Source organism: Trichosporon asahii, assembly GCF_000293215.1.
Source record: "Trichosporon asahii var. asahii CBS 2479 unplaced genomic scaffold scaffold00077, whole genome shotgun sequence".
NCBI lineage: Eukaryota > Fungi > Basidiomycota > Tremellomycetes > Trichosporonales > Trichosporonaceae > Trichosporon > Trichosporon asahii.
Genome location: NW_014040848.1, coordinates 130662 through 146077, shown reverse-complemented (window position 1 = coordinate 146077; position 15416 = coordinate 130662). Strand labels below are relative to the sequence as shown.

Here is a 15416-nt window from a genome sequence, read left to right as displayed (position 1 = left end):
GCGTGATGGACCAACCTGCCTGCGTCGGCGCCACCAGAGCACAAGCCATCCTCAACCTTGTTGCTGCGTCCAATGCTGCGTATTCTTATTTATTCATATCTCTACTGTGATTTATGTCACACGTCGTGCCGCGTACCGTCCGATATCGCACAATGCTAACCGCTAACGAGAAAGAGAGGGAGAGGGAGGGATGGGACAAAAAGATGGGGAAGACAGATCGGGGGGTGAGATGGGGGGTCGTTTATTCAACATTAACTTAATAGAATCCAGTCGGCTGCTGCATCATGCCGGTCGGCTGGCCCATCATCATACCGCCCGTCGGCTGGCCCATCATCCCCCCGCCGTTCATGCCGCCCGGTCCGCCAATCATGAGACGGCCACCAAAGCCGCCAAGCATGCCCGTGCTCTGCTCCTCCTCGGGCTCGGCCGCCTTCTGCTTCGTCTTGAGCTCGGCGAGCTCCTTCTCCAGCGCGGCAATCTTCTGTGTCGTCTGAGCGGCGTTCTGCAGCTTGTACGGCATGATGTAGTCGCCGAGACCGAAGCGCCACGACTGGTACTCGACCCAGTCTGGCCTGACGTAGTCGTAGCAGACGTAGAGGAGAGCAGTGAAGGCATCCTTGTTTCCGATGGAAACAAAGTACTCTCCGAGCTCCTCAACAACCTCGAACGACTGCGACGCGGCAGCAGTCTCGAGGGCATCGGCCCACAGGCGGTCGGCCTTCGAGACCGACAGAGACTCCTCCCACTTGCTGTTCAGGCGGTAGAGCAGAGCAGCGATACGCCTGAACTCGAGGAGCTCGTGCTTCTCCAGCTGCTTGGCGAGGGCAATGGCGTCGTACTGGTCGTAGCTCTCCAGGCTGGAGCGCAGGGTCTGGGCGTCCTCTTCCTCGATGAGGAGATCGTTGTAAGCCTCGTTGATGACGCGGAGGTTGAGCTTCTGGGTAGCGATCAGGTACTTCTTGGCGAGAGGAACGTTGTCGGCCGCCTGGAGGATCTTCACGACACGAGCGTGGTCGACACGGGTGCTAACCGTAGCGAGCAGGTCGTTGAGCAGAAGAGGCTGGTTCGAGATGTAGAACGAGATGGAGCGGTAGATGATCTCGGTGTTGGCAACCTTGGCGATAACCTTCTTGAACTGCTCGTGGTCCCAGTCACCAAAGCGCTCGAGCATGGCGAGAGCGGCGTTGTCCATCTCGTCGTACTTGATGTAAGTGAAGACGAGCTCCGGCCAGAGCGCGGCAGCCTCAGCGGAGCGGATAGCCTTGGCAAGGTTGATGCGCTGCCAGTACGTCTTGAGGTACTCCATGAGCTTCTCCGGGGCGTACTTCGAGTAGGCGTCGGCGAGAGCGGTGAGCAGACCCATGTGGACACGCTCAAGAACAGTACCGGCCTCGAGGAGGGAGATAAGCTGCTCGAAGTAGCCCTGACGCTCGTAGAGCTTGACGACGTCGTTGAGCATCTCGGCGTGGACAATCAGGTTGAGGCCAGCGATCTGCGCAAGCTTGAACTCCTTCTTGTCGAGGGCAGCGGCGTGGACCTGCTTGTAGACCTGGGTGTTGCCAGCCTTGCGGGCAGCCTCGACGGCCTCAGCCATCTCGCCGAGGTAGATAAGGGTGGTCGCGAGACGGGCGTAGTTAGACTGCGAGGTGTAGAGGATCTTGGCGGCCTCGTAGAGCTCGTCTTCGAAACTGACGTTAGTTAACATGTGGTCGTAGCTTAACTCACCATTTGTCACCAGTGGCAAGGATGTCGGCGACGTTGGTCATCGACAGGAACTCCTCCATGTCACGAAGACGGTTAGTCTTCGCGAGGTTGTAGGCAAGCTCGGTGTCAATCTTGGGCTCACGGGCAGTCTTGCGGGCCATCTGCAGGTAGCGCACGAGGTCGTCGTTCTTGCCAGCGCGGTTGGCAATCTCAATGACCTCCTCAAAGTTGGAGGGGTCGTCCGCCTTGATGTAAGAGTCGATGGCGTCCTTGACACGGAGACCGTCAAGCTGGGCCTTGGCGAGACGGCTGTAGACGGCGGGCTCGTTGACCTTGTTCGCGTAGGCGACACCACGGTCGATCGAGACCATGTGCTCGACGAGGACGTTCATGGCCTCAGCGTGCATGTTGTGCTTCTGGTAGATCGTGAACGCCTCCTCGTAGAGCTCGGACTCGGTAGCGACCTTGGCGATTGCCTCAACATCGTAGCCCTCGAGCTTGTTGATGTAACCCATGACGCGTCCCTTGTCGTTGCGGATGGCGGTAAGGAACATGAGTGACTGGAGCGACTTGTTGTCGCTGAAGGGCGAGGGCTCGAGGATGATCTTCTCGAGTAGCTCGATGAGAGGTCCGTGGAGCTCCATGTGCATGAACGCCTTGACGGTGACGGAGACATCGTCGGGGTCGGTGCACTCGGGAATGGCAGTGGAAACGACCTGGTCGATCAGAGCACGACGGTGGATGCTCTCAGGGTTGAGAACCTGAGTCCAGAGGTCGACATCACGGCGCTTGACGAGGTAGCGAGCCTGGTGCTTGTACATCTGGTTGTCGTTGGTGACGTTGATGAGCTCGTCGTCGCAGAAGCCCTTGGCGTACGCGATGTAGGCGAGGTACGGGTCACGCTTCTCGCAGTACTTTCCGACGACAGCAGGGTCGTACAGGTTGTTGTCCTTGAGGAACGCCTCGGGGTTGTTGTTCGAGTCGATCGAGATCTTGGCAACAGCGTTGTAGACCTCCTTGTCGGTCGAACCCTGCTCGACCTTCTGGTTGAGCCAGGGAAGGATGAGCTTGAGGCGGTTGCGCTTCTCAACCTCCTCAACAAGCTCCTCAATGGGGAAGGTGCCGGTGACAGACATGAGCAGGTTCTTGACGGTGCTCTCGTCGCAGTCGACATCGAGGAGGCCGCCAATGACCTGAGGAGTACGAGCAGCGTTGACACGCTGGACGTAGATCTCGATGAAGTTGGTGAGACCGTTCTGGTAGAGGTAAAGGACGAGGTCGTGAACGAAGTCGAAGCGGTCGCACACAATGATGAGCGGAAGCTGGTCCTCGAGCTTGGCCTCCTTGAGGAAGTTCTTGACCTTCTCGGGGTTGTAGTAGTTCGACTCGCGACAGATGCGCTCAACCTCGCGGATCTGACCAGTGCGGGTAGCGGCCTGGATGTACTTGAAGTGGACCTCGGGATCCTCGGAGAGGTTGACGATCGATCCGAGATAGTAGTAGAGGCACTCGGCCGACTTGAACTGCTCGAACATCTCGATGAGCTTGACGGGGCCGAGGAGGTCAGAGTACTTGGTAGCGATCTGGACCACGATGGCGCTGTTCTGGCGCATGTTCGACTTGAGCATCTCGCGCATGCACTCGAAAGACTGCTCAACAGTGAGCTTGCCAAAGTAGTTGATAAGCCAGTCCGAGTTGAACAGGGGAGTGTGGACGACGACGCGCTTGATGTCGTTGATGTCGTCGTAGTGCTCGAGGGCACGCTGGGCGAGGCCAGCCTTCTCCGCGAGGTTGGCGATCCGAGGACGGTCGTAGTGGGTGAACATCTCGTTGCCAAGGATAGCGTCAGCAACCTGAGGGGCGTTGGTCAGGTTGATCTCGAGCAGACGAGTCTGGAGGTGACCCTGCTCAGGCTTGTTGTCCTTGAGGGCGTCAAGGAGGAAGGAGGTGACCTGCTGGACCATGTTCTGGGCCATGAAGATGTCAACAACACGGTCGAGGTCAACGAGAGGTCCGTTCTCGTCGTTGACGAGCTGGGTAGCAAACTCGGCACCCTTGTCCGGGTTGATGCGGACGAGGTGCTGGAGAAGCTGCGCGTAGTCGGGGGTGTAGCCGACCTTCTTAGAATAAAGAACGATCTTGTCGAACTGGTTGAGCTCGGCAAAGCAGGCGACGACCTTGTTGGGGACGTTGGCGCGGAGGTAGACCGAGAGCGCGAGGTTCATGTCGACCGTGCGAACCATGTCACCGAGCTCCTCGCTGCACTCGAGCTTGTTCTCCTTGAGCCACTTCTCGAGGAGCTGCTTCTTGCCCTGCTGGATGACAGGACGAGCGAGCTCGAGAGACTCGTACTTGTTGAGCTCTCCCTTCTCGAGGAGGATGCCGAAGTACTGCAGGATGGGTGAAAGCGAGCCCGGGACGTTAGGCAGACTCTTGAACGTCTCGATGGTCTGGGGAGTGCGCAGAATGCCACGGGGCGAGTTGGCAGCGATCTTGGCGGCCTCGTTGTACTGGGCGCTCTGGAGGTAGCGCTGGTACTGCTCCATGATCATGTTGTCGGCACCAGGGAGGCCAGCACGAGTGGCCAGCTTGATGGCGAGCTCAGGGTTGTTGAGAGTGTCTACGGTCAGATGATACCTTGAAAGCCCAACTTACTCTGGATGAAGGGAACAATGGTGTCCTCGTCAACGCTGACGGAGAGGACCTGGCCCTTGCGGTTGACACCAATGATACCGTTGAGCTGCTCGTAGGGGGCGGTCGTGAAGATGGTGTCGCCCGAGATGCGGTTCATGTAGATGCACTGTCCGCTCTCGACCTCGTAAAGGTGGATGAAGCCGAACTTGGTGACAAGGTAGATGATGCCGTGCTTCTTCGAGACCTGCATGGCAACGGGGAAGTCGTTGGTGGCCTCCGGCGGGAAGAAGACGTCGACGGCCTTCTTGGGGAACGCGGGCTGACCAGCCTGGTGGCCGATCTCGACGACATGGAGCTTGGCGCCGTTGCCGGAACGGACGGCGAAACAGAACAGCTTGCTAGGCTGCGAGGCGCCCTCCATCTTGACAGAGGTGAAAGCAGCGGCGTGGCCCTCAATGGGCTGCGAGACACCGCGCTCGAGCGAGTAGAGCTGCATCGATCCCTTGATCTTGAAGGCGTTCGAGCCGGGCTGCCCGGCAGCGGGGTTCGACGAGATTCCGACGAGGACGAGCCACTGGCCGTCCTCGCTCATGCGGTAGTTGATAATCTGATTGCCATTCAGCGAAGCGTGGCGATCGAAGATCTTCTGGGGCGCAGCCTGGCCCTCAGTCACCTTCCAGTGGTAAACCGAGTGCTCAGTGACCATGCCGAGGGTCGTGTCGTTGATCCAGGCCCAGAAAGTGACATCCTCGTTCATGACGTGAGATCCGAGCTTCTGCTTCGTCGCGAGATTGAAGACCTGGAGCTGACGACCGGCTGGGAGAGGTTAACGGATCTCTTGGCCAGGGTAACCTACCTTTGAGGGCGATGATCTTCTCCTTGGGGTGCATGATCGCCGAATCGGCGGTGACTGGAACGGTCAGCGGTCGCACGGCACGCAACACATACTTGGCCGCCTCATGACATTGTTGGCATCAGCCAGGTCGACGATGACAACCTGGTTCGTGTCGTTGACATTTTCCCGCCTGCCGTTAGATCAAATTGGGACGCAAGAGATCTACTTACACGCAAATGAAGTGGTCTGATTCAAGAGTCAACGTCTGGAACGAGATGGAGGCGGGCTGGATGCCCAGCGCGGTGAGCTGTGCTGCGTCAGTGGAATTCATCTCACGCCCCGAGCGCATGCCCGGGGTAATCCGTCTGGCGCACCTGAACATGCTCGGTAAACTGAATGTCAGCAAAGTTCGATGGGAACGAAGTAAACTTACGACAATGGGTTTGTCACCCATGGCGGCGGGCTGTCGTCGTCGACTCTAGGTGTGACGGAGGGAAGGTGGTAGTTGTGCCGACGTGGAAAGTGCGAAATGTGGAGGTATACTGAATCCGCCAGTGATTCAACTGGTTTTGGTGGCTCTGCAGTCGGTGTATGCGACAGTCGAGGAAAGGGGGATATGGGGGGGAAGGGGGAAAGGAGGTCGTCAATGTCAACTGGAGAGATGGAGAGGGCACTCGCGAGGATGACGACCACTGCGCTGAGGGCAGTGACGGCGCGTTCCAGGGTGCAACCAGCTGGAGGGGGGGCGGTGAGTCTGGTCACGTGACTATTCCAGGCTCACCGTCTGCCACGCTGCAGTGCGCAGCAGGCGACCACCCACAGCTCACACATCAGGTTCCGCTGCGGACATGCAATCTCCGTTGTGGCAGTCAGCGCGTCTCACCGCAGAACGCGCGTCTCTCACACCAAGAGATGTCGGACTCGAAGACTTTGATGGTTTCGCGACGATAACTCCAATGCCTGACGATTGATATCTGCTCTACACTGTACCGCAACCACGACTCTGGATTGCCGTATGCAGCAATCATGCGACCAACTTTCCCCTCGATGCGTTTCTGGTTTCAAGCTACGGCTCACGGCCCGCCAGACATGCTGCTGCCGGAATCGATGATCGACAAACGTGAGATGACAGGTGTGCAACTTGCCGCTAGCCCTTGGAGCGTGTAACTGCATGTCTCTTGCGAACGAGCGATACGGCTTGTTGCGGAAGTTGTCGTGTGCATCTCGCGGCTGAGTGCGGTATGGGCTGGGGGCTAGGCTAGGAGCCGAGTGGTCAGGGCTTTGGGTGCGCCGATATGGGCCGTGGGCCTGTGCTTGGCGTCGCATTCGGCGCATTCATTCATTCTCTCTCTCTCTCTCTTGTGGCTCGTTGTCCTCCTGTGCGACGCTAAGGTGCTAAGGTCCTGTGGCCTGTGGGCGTCTCGCGCGTCGCCTCGATACCCTCCTTCCCTTTCCGGCGGCTGGAGGCTTGAAAGCATGCTCCTCGCGCTGATCGCTGACGTAGACAACCGTACACATTGAGATCTCCATCGCACACACGCACTGCGGCCAGAAGCCCAATGCGCCGGGACCGGTACAACTGCAACACGCGCCGCTGACCTCGCCTCGCCTCTGCTCTACTCTCCGCAACTACGCTACAGCAACGACCACACACACGCACGGTCCTTCTCTCTCTTCATCCCATCTCCAACGACGACGCACGCACTCCCTTACTCTACATTGTCCGTCGCCTTCACTCTCTTCTTTCCTCGCCTTCGACAACCTAATCGTTCTCTACTCCCGACTTTCGCCCTCCCTTGTACCCGTCTGAGCGTGGTCACGTCTCCCTCACGACTCTTCCGACCCGGCCACCATCCTCGCAAGCGTAGCGCGCAGGACAGACGTTCCCATCTCTTGCCTTCCCTTTCTGTTCACGTCCTGACGACCCTTCCCTCTCGCTGTCCGAGTCTCCGCCAGCGGTGCTCAGTCACACTCTCTTGCCACCTTCCTTCCTTCCTTCCTCTTTGACCACCGTTCTTCTTACAACTGACCTTCCCCCGACCGACCCCTCTCCGACGTCATCTCCCACTGGCGTTCGCTACCTGAGCCTCGCATCACATCTCAAGCCAAAAGCGTCAAGCAGCCGTCTGTGCGATGTGAGCTCTGCTAATGTCGCTTTAGCTGACAACAGGCAACATATCGACGAGAAGCAGTTGGTCGGTGCGCTCCTGAGCGCGGCGCCGGCACACCCGAACGCCGTGGCTGGCCTCGCCGGTGTCCCCGCGATCCGAACCCTCACGCCCAAATCCTCGTCCAAGTCGCTCAAGGACACCCTTGGCGCAGTGGCGGGACGGAGGAAGACCGAGTCGACGCTCATCATTCCGACCATCTCCGTAACGCCCGCAGAGGGGGATGAGGACGACGGCACCGAGACGCGGCGCGACTCCTTCCTCGCTGCGCAGGAGGCCATCGCCGCCGCGCGCGGGGTATTAGGCGCGAACGCGGCCGCGCTCGAAGCTGACGGGTCCCACGAGCCCCTCAATGGCAAGAGCGGGCACGGCAAGCGCGGCCGTCGCGGACGGCGTGCAAAGCCCAAACCGCTCGTCAACTTTGACGAGGAGAAGCATGGTATGCACCCCCTTTCCTCCCGAGGCCGCTCACATCTGACAAAGACAGGGGAGACAGGCCCAGAGGTCGATCTCGATCACCCAAGTATCGGATTCACACGCGTCCAGCCCCGCCGGCGGCGCTCGTTTAGGACTCCGGTGCGTGTCCCAGCTCAGCTACGAAAACTAGCCAGTGTAGCTTACAAGCCAGATCATTGTCGGCGCCGTCGCCGTCATTGCCGTCGCGACCGTCGTCGCCATCATTATCGGCATCAAGCTGTCCCACTGATCGTATATTGTAACAACTGTCCTCTTTGTAGTGTAGTGCTTTTGGTCTCTTGGGTCGTCCTTCCGGTCTCACGGTTTCATGCATACTGTAACATGGTCTCCTTTAAGCGGCACAGTGCGCACGGCCTCGGGCCTGCGTGGGTCGACCGACCTCTTGCTTCTGCCCATGCAACGGGAATTAGACTTCAGAATCTCATGACGTGATACTCGTGTGTAAGAAGAGGAGAAGGAGTGTATAGATCTAGATAGTTTTGATTTGAGAGATCGAGAGGAGACTACTCAACGAGCACGGCGTGCTCATCGAGAACCTCTACCTCGCCATCGTCGCCGAGCACCTCATAGTCTCCAATAACCTTGTTGGCGGCCTCGACGCTGTCCTCGCGCTTAGGGGACGGACGTCTCGTAGGTCCGCGAACCTTGTACTCGACAACCTGCGTCGGCTGCCGGGGCACAGCGAGGTGCACGCCGAACGCGGCAATGAGGCCGAGCGCAAGGCCGGCGAGCTTCTCATCCGGGTCATGGAAGTAGATGGCCGTCATGAAGAGCATCCACACCCAGAGTGCGACGAGCGCGCTGCCCGCAATGGTGGAGAGGACGTGGAGACGGTGCCGCAGCGTCGGGCGCATGTTCGTGTTGCTGAGAACGCGGACGCCGGCGGCCTTCTTCGCGAGCGCAGAGCGCCAGGACGGCGCGAGCTCTGATGCCAGAATCAGCGCGCCAAGCGTGAGCAGGAAGGCGTGCCCGCTGACATCGAAGCCGCCGCTCCAGCGCGGCGGAGGCAGACGCAGGGCGGCATGTACGCGCTCATGCACGCCGTGCACGTCGCGCAGGAAATTGAACAGGTGCGGGTGGTTCTTCTCGATCAGCGGCGTCGTCTGGCAGAACCGGTTCGGCAGGGGCAGGTAGACGTCGTCGCCGTGGACCTGCGGCTGACGCCCAGTGTCGGCAATAAGCGCATCGACGGGAGCCATGCCGAACCGCTGCGCGAGGCCGCGGAGGGGGACGGCGCACTCGCCCCCCGTCGCCTGGATGATGCGGTCGTTCAGGCCTGCACCAAACATCCAAGCCGTGAAGGCAATCCAGGCCAGAGAGGCAAGGACGAGCGTGGCCATGCGCTGGCTCCGCGTCTGCCGCTGGTGCGGCGACCACACGTGTAGAGCCGGGTTGCATTTCCCGGGCACGACGGCGGTGCTGTTTGGCGGGCGGCCAGGGGCGGTCAGGAGGTGGAAGAGGTAGGCGGCGACGGTCCAGCCCCAGGCGTTCTTGACGAAGACGCGGTTAAAGACGTTCGACTTGCGCGCAAAGTATGCACTCCGCTCCGCCAGCTGCGAGTGCACATTGCGCAGCACCGAGGTCGGGATCGAGGTCCGGAAGTAAAGCGAGATCGCGATGCCGGTGCTGTTCGTTAGCTACTATGCCGACAATCCCGTCAGCTGATGGGAGCAGTGTCCGCCGAAAGGTCGAGTGGACCACAATCACTCTGCTCGATCACCAGGATCAAACTTTGTTGATCCAGGGATCAGACAGCCAGCTGAGCGGACACTCACAGGAAGACAAAGACGATGAGGACAGCGACGAGGAGCTGCGGGTACTCGAGCCACTTGCGGGCTGCTCGGGGCTTGGTGATGCTGAGTCTGCGAGGGCGCGATGCCAGAAACTCGGCGGCGTCTACGCCCTGGGTAGCGCTGACAGAGCGCCGCCGGCGGAGCTGGAGAGTCTCCTCGCTGAAGCGCCGCCCTGATGCTGACGGACGGCGGGACATGGTGGAGTGGGTGGATGCAAGAAAGGAGAAGTTGTGGTGACTAAGAGGTGAGTCGTGTTTCGGCCCGGGCTCGAGGAGGCGTCACGGTGCCGTGTGCCGGTTAGAGGTGTGTGCGGGGAGTGAGGGGACGCGGGGGCGATGACGCTATGGCACTCGTGGATTTCGCTGGCTGACAGCGCCGCCGATCGCCTGACTCCCGACCCTGACACGGACCCTCCGCCTGTTGGCCCAGCCATCGCTTTCACCAACGCCAACGCCATCGTCAGCACCTCGCCGCTCCCTGCTTACGGTATTCATAAACTTCTATCTAAAAGACTACTGTTTTGTGCGTTAAAACCCATGGTTCCCGGCGAAGGGTCCGGCGAAAGCGCTGCCTGCTGCTGACGCACGGACGGACAGTCCGCTTCTCCTTCCGCCGCTTAGTTGGCCGAGCCGAAGATGGAGAACCGGCGCACGAGGCTGGGACCGCACTCCTCATAGTCGGCGCGCGAATACGAAACGTTGTAGAACTCGGGCGTAGACGCCATCAGCGATCCACCGTACCAGACGGCGTAGCGCTGGCGCTTGTGCGAGATGACGTTGACCTCGACGCCAGAGCTCTTGATCAGGTTGCCAGAGCGGTCCTCGGACATCTGGATGCGACCGTCGACAATGTGCTTGATGTCACGCTGCAGGCGCTTGCCAAAGTCCTTGAACATGGTCGAGCCTCCCGACAGAACAATGTTCTTGTACAGTCCACGTCGGACGTCGATCGGGGAGCTCTGGATCACATTGTCGACAACCTCGGGCAGAGGCGTCAGGAAATCTGAGCTGTAGATCTCGGGGTTGAAGAAGATTTCCGGAGCGAGGAACCGCTCGTATCCGACGTCCACGTTGTATTGCCTTCCGGTGACAGAGTGCTCGCCGGCATACCGGGCAAAGTAGCGGTACGGGTCCGCGTCGTACTTTCGGAACTCCTTGACAATGTCCTGGCACACGTACGTGTAGTCCTCCTTGATCTTCTCCGCGACGCGCATCTGGTCCTCGGGCGGAATGTTCGCCGTCTCTCCGCGGTCACGCAGCAGCTGCTGCACAAACTTGGTGATGTCGCTACCGGCGATGGGGATGTGCTTGATCGACGATCCGATCACGTAGCCCTCAGCAACGGGAATCGTGTCTGCGAGTCAGTTTGAACCGGAAGAACCCTCAACTCACGAGTGACTCCATCTCCAGAGTCGATGACAACACCGGTGAGAGTGCGCTCCGAGACCTTGGACGAAGTCCACGATGCCGCGAGCGCAAGCACAGCCTGGACGGCAATGTACAGACCGCCGACGTTGAAGGACTCGAACATGATCTCGGCCGTGTTCTCACGGTTCTCAGGGGGGTTGAGAGGAGGTTCAGTCTGCCAGTCAGCTCTGCATCTGCTGCCGACCACGCACCAAAAGAACGTAGTGGTCCTCGGGCTCGGCACGGAGGTACTTGAAGATGGACTGCTCCCAGAAGCGCTCCATCAGGTCCCAGTTGTCGATCATGCCGTGGCGGATGGGGTTGTGCAGTGAGTAGGTTCTGACGGTAAGCTTATGCCATCATACAATCAGCTCTTTACTCACCGGCTATTGGCGATGGCCTCGTCACCGATGTAGAAGTCGAGGTCCTCGACACCGCCGACTCGTGTGGGCTGGGTGCGTCCTCCGCGGGCCTGGTTCGAACTCGACGCCGCCTGGCGCGTCGCGATCACGGTCGGAAACACGAATGAGGGCTCCGAGTTGCCGGCAAAGCTGCATGTTAGCGATGTTTCTCATTTCACGAGTTTGCCGTCCAGCCTGGCGATGTCTTGTCTGCTTGACGTTGGGACACTGGACGAGCACGGGCTCCACCGAGGAAGCGCTGTGTCTGCGGCAGAACTGGGCGGACAGGCGAGAGATGCTTACCCCATCTTGGTGTAGCCGGTACCATTGTCGATGACGAGGGGCGGGAGCCGCTGTGCCATGGTGTCTAGAGGTTGATGTTGAGGTGTAGCTGAGCACAGGTCCTGAGAGCAGAGTACAACGTCACCACTTGCACAGCGAGCGAGTGGGCCTGACACCAGAGAGAGTGAGAATGACACATCACTACCAAGTAACTGTAATGGTGCTTACAGAGGAAGACGAGGTCGATTAGTATCGCTTCTGCAATAGCGGGATCAAAGTCAGGAAATCAAGTCGGCCTCCACCAGCGCGGTCCAGGAGGAAGGTCATGACGCGAGCGCGTCAGGAAGTCAACGCCAACCAACAACAACAACAAGCAGGGACAGCCATGGTGCAACGCGGCGCGCTCATCGTGTTTGAGGGTCTCGACCGCTCCGGGAAAACGACGCAGGTTGACCGTCTCATCGCTCGACTACAGAAGGAGGGCCGCAAGGCTCGTCTCCAGAAATTCCCTGGTATGTCCTCCCACCCCTGCCTTCTCCCAGCTGTGTTGGTTCCATTGACGAGCTAACCGCAGACCGCACGACGGGCATCGGCAAGATGATCGATGCGTACCTCCAGTCCAAGGCGGAGATGGACGACCACGCAATCCACCTCCTCTTTAGCGCCAACCGCTGGGAATGCGTCAGCTCCATTCTGGCCTCGCTCGACGCGGGTGAGTCGGTTGTTGTCGACCGATACGCCTTCAGCGGACTCGCATTCAGTGCCGCCAAGGGACTCAACTTTGGGTACTGCCAGGCTCCGGACGTGGGTCTTCCCCTGCCTGATCTGACATTGTACCTCACCCTCTCGCCTGAGGTTGCGGCTCAGCGGGGCGCGTACGGCCAGGAGAGGTACGAAAACGTCGAGCTCCAGAAGGAGGTGCGAAGACAGTTTGCTGCTGTCTTCGATGATCTCAGGCGGAAACACGGGCAGGAGCGCATGATCGAGGTCTCAGCGGAGGGGACGCTTGATGAGGTCGAGGAGGCCATTTGGTCCGAGGCTCAGCGAGCCTTTGACCCGGTCGAGCCCATTGGAACACTCTGGACGCAATAAGGGCTATAGGTTGCACAGGTAGAATGTTACATGGTCATAGATGTATATACAGTATTGATTCACGCGACGAGACCGCGCTCCTGGATGGTAGCCGCGAGGGCTTCGACCTGGTTGTCAGCTGACCTACCATGCCATGCTCACCTTCAAACTTGTAGCGCGAATGCGATCATCCCACCTCTCGGACCACGAGACGGATTCGATCGGCGCCTCGGTACGTTCAATTCCGAGTCCTCCGGCAGTGCCCTGCGCGTCTGCCGAGTCATGAACATTGCGCGACTCGAAGTACAACAATCCGAGCGGCTGGTCAATCCAAGCGCGAAGTCTGACGTTAGCTAACCCATTCTTTGCTCAGCTAATATGGACTCACCGTCCCTGCTCAATCATACGGCGAGCAATCGCCTCTGCAGCCGTGGCATCAAGACCCAGCAGCTCTCCAAGAGCGTCGAAGCCGACATTGTCGTAGACCTTGGCGCAGGCGCCAACGTTGTGCTCGCGGATAGCGCGCTCAAGCACCGTCCCACCACCCTCGACGATAGCGCGCTGGTGGGGCTCAAGTCCGCGCTCAAACTCCTCTACCTCCTCGGGACGCACGATGTACTCGAGGAGCATCTTCTTAAGCATCGTGCCGAGGTGCGGCGGAAGCGACTGCACGCGCTCGTCGCGATTCAGGCTAGCGAGCATGCGCTGCCTCGGGGGGCCGGCGGGGGCGAGGATGGATGTCGTGACAGCTGCGGCGAGCATGTGCGCACGGTCGTCCGTGTCGATCGCTGTGTCAAAGGAGATCTCGTGATACTTCTGCGCAGCCTCCGTGAAACGCGCAAAGTAATCGAGCAAACGCGCGTGCGACAGGCGGAACTCGAGCTGCGTTTTGTGATCCGTACTCGGCTGGATGAGGGACTGCGCACGCGAGAAGTACGTCTGCGCATGACCAGACTCGCCGCACTGCATGTCAGCCGAAGACAAGGCATGATTGGACTCACCTCGAGAAGGAGACGGACGATCTTGATGTACACGGCCAGCTTGTCCTCGTCGGTGACGATTCTGCGGTCAGTCCCGGTTCGCATCGTCGAGCTCACCGCCCACCACCTTCTAGGGGAATGTTCATCAGCGCCCTGGCCGCTCCATACCAGTCCTCCTCCTTCTGCCGAATCAGGCTGAGCGCGTGTCGCAGTGTCGTGGTCTGCTCCTCACACCAACCTGCCAGATCCGGCTCCAGCACACCCTCGATGACTGCCTTCCTCGCTTCCTCTCCTTCCTCGTCTGTATGTCAGCTGTCGATGCGGTGAGGCTGCAGCATCCTCAGGGAAGAGAACACGGTCTCGGATGGCCCCATGCGAAACGAGTCGTAAAGAGCTGTCCAGGAACTCACTATCGAATGCCTGCTTCCCAAGCTGCGTCCATTTCTCCTTATCCCCGTTGTCATTGATGTCGACGTCAAGCTGCAGGCCTGCACAGAAAGCCGCGACAAGCGCATCGAGCACGCGCGATCCCACAACCATAGCCATGGTCGTCGAGGTCGTGAAGTGCTGGCCGAACTTGATGAGCGCCTGCACCGGAACAGGTTTCGTGGAGAGCAGCTCGGCGAGGAGCGAGAGGTATCCCTCCACTCGCTCGCGCTGCCCCTGTCCCGCCGCAGCCGAGAGTCGCGCGTCGATGTCGCTGTCGATGTCCATGGTCGGCTGGACTTATGTTGGGAGGAAGGAACAACAACGATGACGTTGGGTACGGCCAGCAATGTCACTTTGCTTCCGTGTGGCAACCTTCCTCCACCACAGATGCGCTGTGGCAAACCCCCACCAGGTCTCAGAGTGAGTCGAGGGGAAGCTATAGCACATGCACTCCACCCCCTGGGACCATCAGTCCTTCGAGGTCTTGCTTACAAACCCAACACAGACGTACCTCGTATCGACTCTGCAACAGCACTACACAGGACTCTGATCATCGCACCCCTATCACGTGACCGGTACTCACCTGTTGCGATCGCTGGAATCGCCAACAGCTATTCCAGGCGCAGGAAAGCGCCAGAAGCGCCAGGAGATCATGGAAAGATCAAGAGCGGCTGCGCCTTGATCGTTCTCTCCCCTGCAGTCGCACAGCGAAGCGAAAGGAAAACTGAGGGTCCATCGAAGGTGAAGGGACTGGGCAATGAGAAGAGCTGAAGAAGCTCCTACTGCCACTGGCGTCCTTGCTGTTGGGAAGCCAGAGCCAGCACTCTTCCTGCACTGTATCGCACCAAAGAACGAGTTCCTGCCATGTCGGACTGACTGATGCAGAATGAAAAGCAGAGCTCGCTCAACTCGACTGGCGCTGGTCATGATCTGAGCCACTTCAATTGACGTTTCTGTACAGCGGCAACAACCAAGGCATTCGCTATGCTCGGCTGAAATTACGCTTACAGCCTTCACTGAACCCCGTATCTCTCATGGCAGAAACAATCACGGCAGACGGGAATGTAGAGAGCAGTGCCAATGTCCAAGGGGGCTCACCAGCTCAACGACTTGAGAGGATATTACTATACGTCTCCAGCTCTCACATGAGATGGCCGCCTGAGGATCGATGCTCCCCAAAGCGGAGGAGTTCTCTGGAGGTTGAATTTTCAGTCTGTTAATGGGTCTCCTGCCCAG

General features: G+C 59.2%; 8 protein-coding genes across 8 annotated transcripts; 2 read left to right on the top strand and 6 right to left on the bottom strand.

The window, feature by feature from the left end:
- Positions 1-256: 256 nt before the first annotated feature.
- On the bottom strand, positions 257-4250 carry A1Q1_06618 (clathrin heavy chain 1; the record flags this gene model as incomplete). Its single annotated transcript, XM_014320768.1, has 2 exons — positions 257-1688; positions 1726-4250. The coding sequence occupies 2 exons, from the start codon at positions 4248-4250 to the stop codon at positions 257-259; spliced, it is 3957 nt and encodes a 1318-aa protein (XP_014176243.1).
- An 80-nt stretch (positions 4251-4330) lies between these two features.
- On the bottom strand, positions 4331-5627 carry A1Q1_06617 (clathrin heavy chain 1; the record flags this gene model as incomplete). Its single annotated transcript, XM_014320767.1, has 5 exons — positions 4331-5154; positions 5287-5363; positions 5404-5480; positions 5548-5565; positions 5607-5627. 5 exons carry the CDS (start codon positions 5625-5627, stop codon positions 4331-4333), a joined length of 1017 nt encoding a protein of 338 aa, XP_014176242.1.
- A 572-nt stretch (positions 5628-6199) lies between these two features.
- Positions 6200-7910, top strand: A1Q1_06616 (uncharacterized protein; the record flags this gene model as incomplete). Its single annotated transcript, XM_014320766.1, has 3 exons — positions 6200-6305; positions 7049-7780; positions 7834-7910. 3 exons carry the CDS (start codon positions 6200-6202, stop codon positions 7908-7910), a joined length of 915 nt encoding a protein of 304 aa, XP_014176241.1.
- Positions 7911-8321: 411 nt separating this feature from the next.
- On the bottom strand, positions 8322-9158 carry A1Q1_06615 (uncharacterized protein; the record flags this gene model as incomplete). The annotated part of the gene is made up of 1 exon (XM_014320765.1): positions 8322-9158. The coding sequence occupies one exon, from the start codon at positions 9156-9158 to the stop codon at positions 8322-8324; it is 837 nt and encodes a 278-aa protein (XP_014176240.1).
- A 317-nt stretch (positions 9159-9475) lies between these two features.
- A1Q1_06614 (uncharacterized protein) lies at positions 9476-9808 on the bottom strand (the record flags this gene model as incomplete). Its single annotated transcript, XM_014320764.1, has 2 exons — positions 9476-9548; positions 9594-9808. 2 exons carry the CDS (start codon positions 9806-9808, stop codon positions 9476-9478), a joined length of 288 nt encoding a protein of 95 aa, XP_014176239.1.
- A 419-nt stretch (positions 9809-10227) lies between these two features.
- A1Q1_06613 (actin-like protein 3 (Actin-related protein 3)) lies at positions 10228-11780 on the bottom strand (the record flags this gene model as incomplete). The annotated part of the gene is made up of 5 exons (XM_014320763.1): positions 10228-10964; positions 11003-11192; positions 11230-11356; positions 11401-11568; positions 11722-11780. 5 exons carry the CDS (start codon positions 11778-11780, stop codon positions 10228-10230), a joined length of 1281 nt encoding a protein of 426 aa, XP_014176238.1.
- A 305-nt stretch (positions 11781-12085) lies between these two features.
- On the top strand, positions 12086-12792 carry A1Q1_06612 (uncharacterized protein; the record flags this gene model as incomplete). Its single annotated transcript, XM_014320762.1, has 2 exons — positions 12086-12212; positions 12275-12792. The coding sequence occupies 2 exons, from the start codon at positions 12086-12088 to the stop codon at positions 12790-12792; spliced, it is 645 nt and encodes a 214-aa protein (XP_014176237.1).
- A 59-nt stretch (positions 12793-12851) lies between these two features.
- A1Q1_06611 (COP9 signalosome complex subunit 4) lies at positions 12852-14465 on the bottom strand (the record flags this gene model as incomplete). The annotated part of the gene is made up of 6 exons (XM_014320761.1): positions 12852-12915; positions 12968-13114; positions 13160-13710; positions 13773-13933; positions 13990-14052; positions 14162-14465. The coding sequence occupies 6 exons, from the start codon at positions 14463-14465 to the stop codon at positions 12852-12854; spliced, it is 1290 nt and encodes a 429-aa protein (XP_014176236.1).
- Positions 14466-15416: the final 951 nt, after the last annotated feature.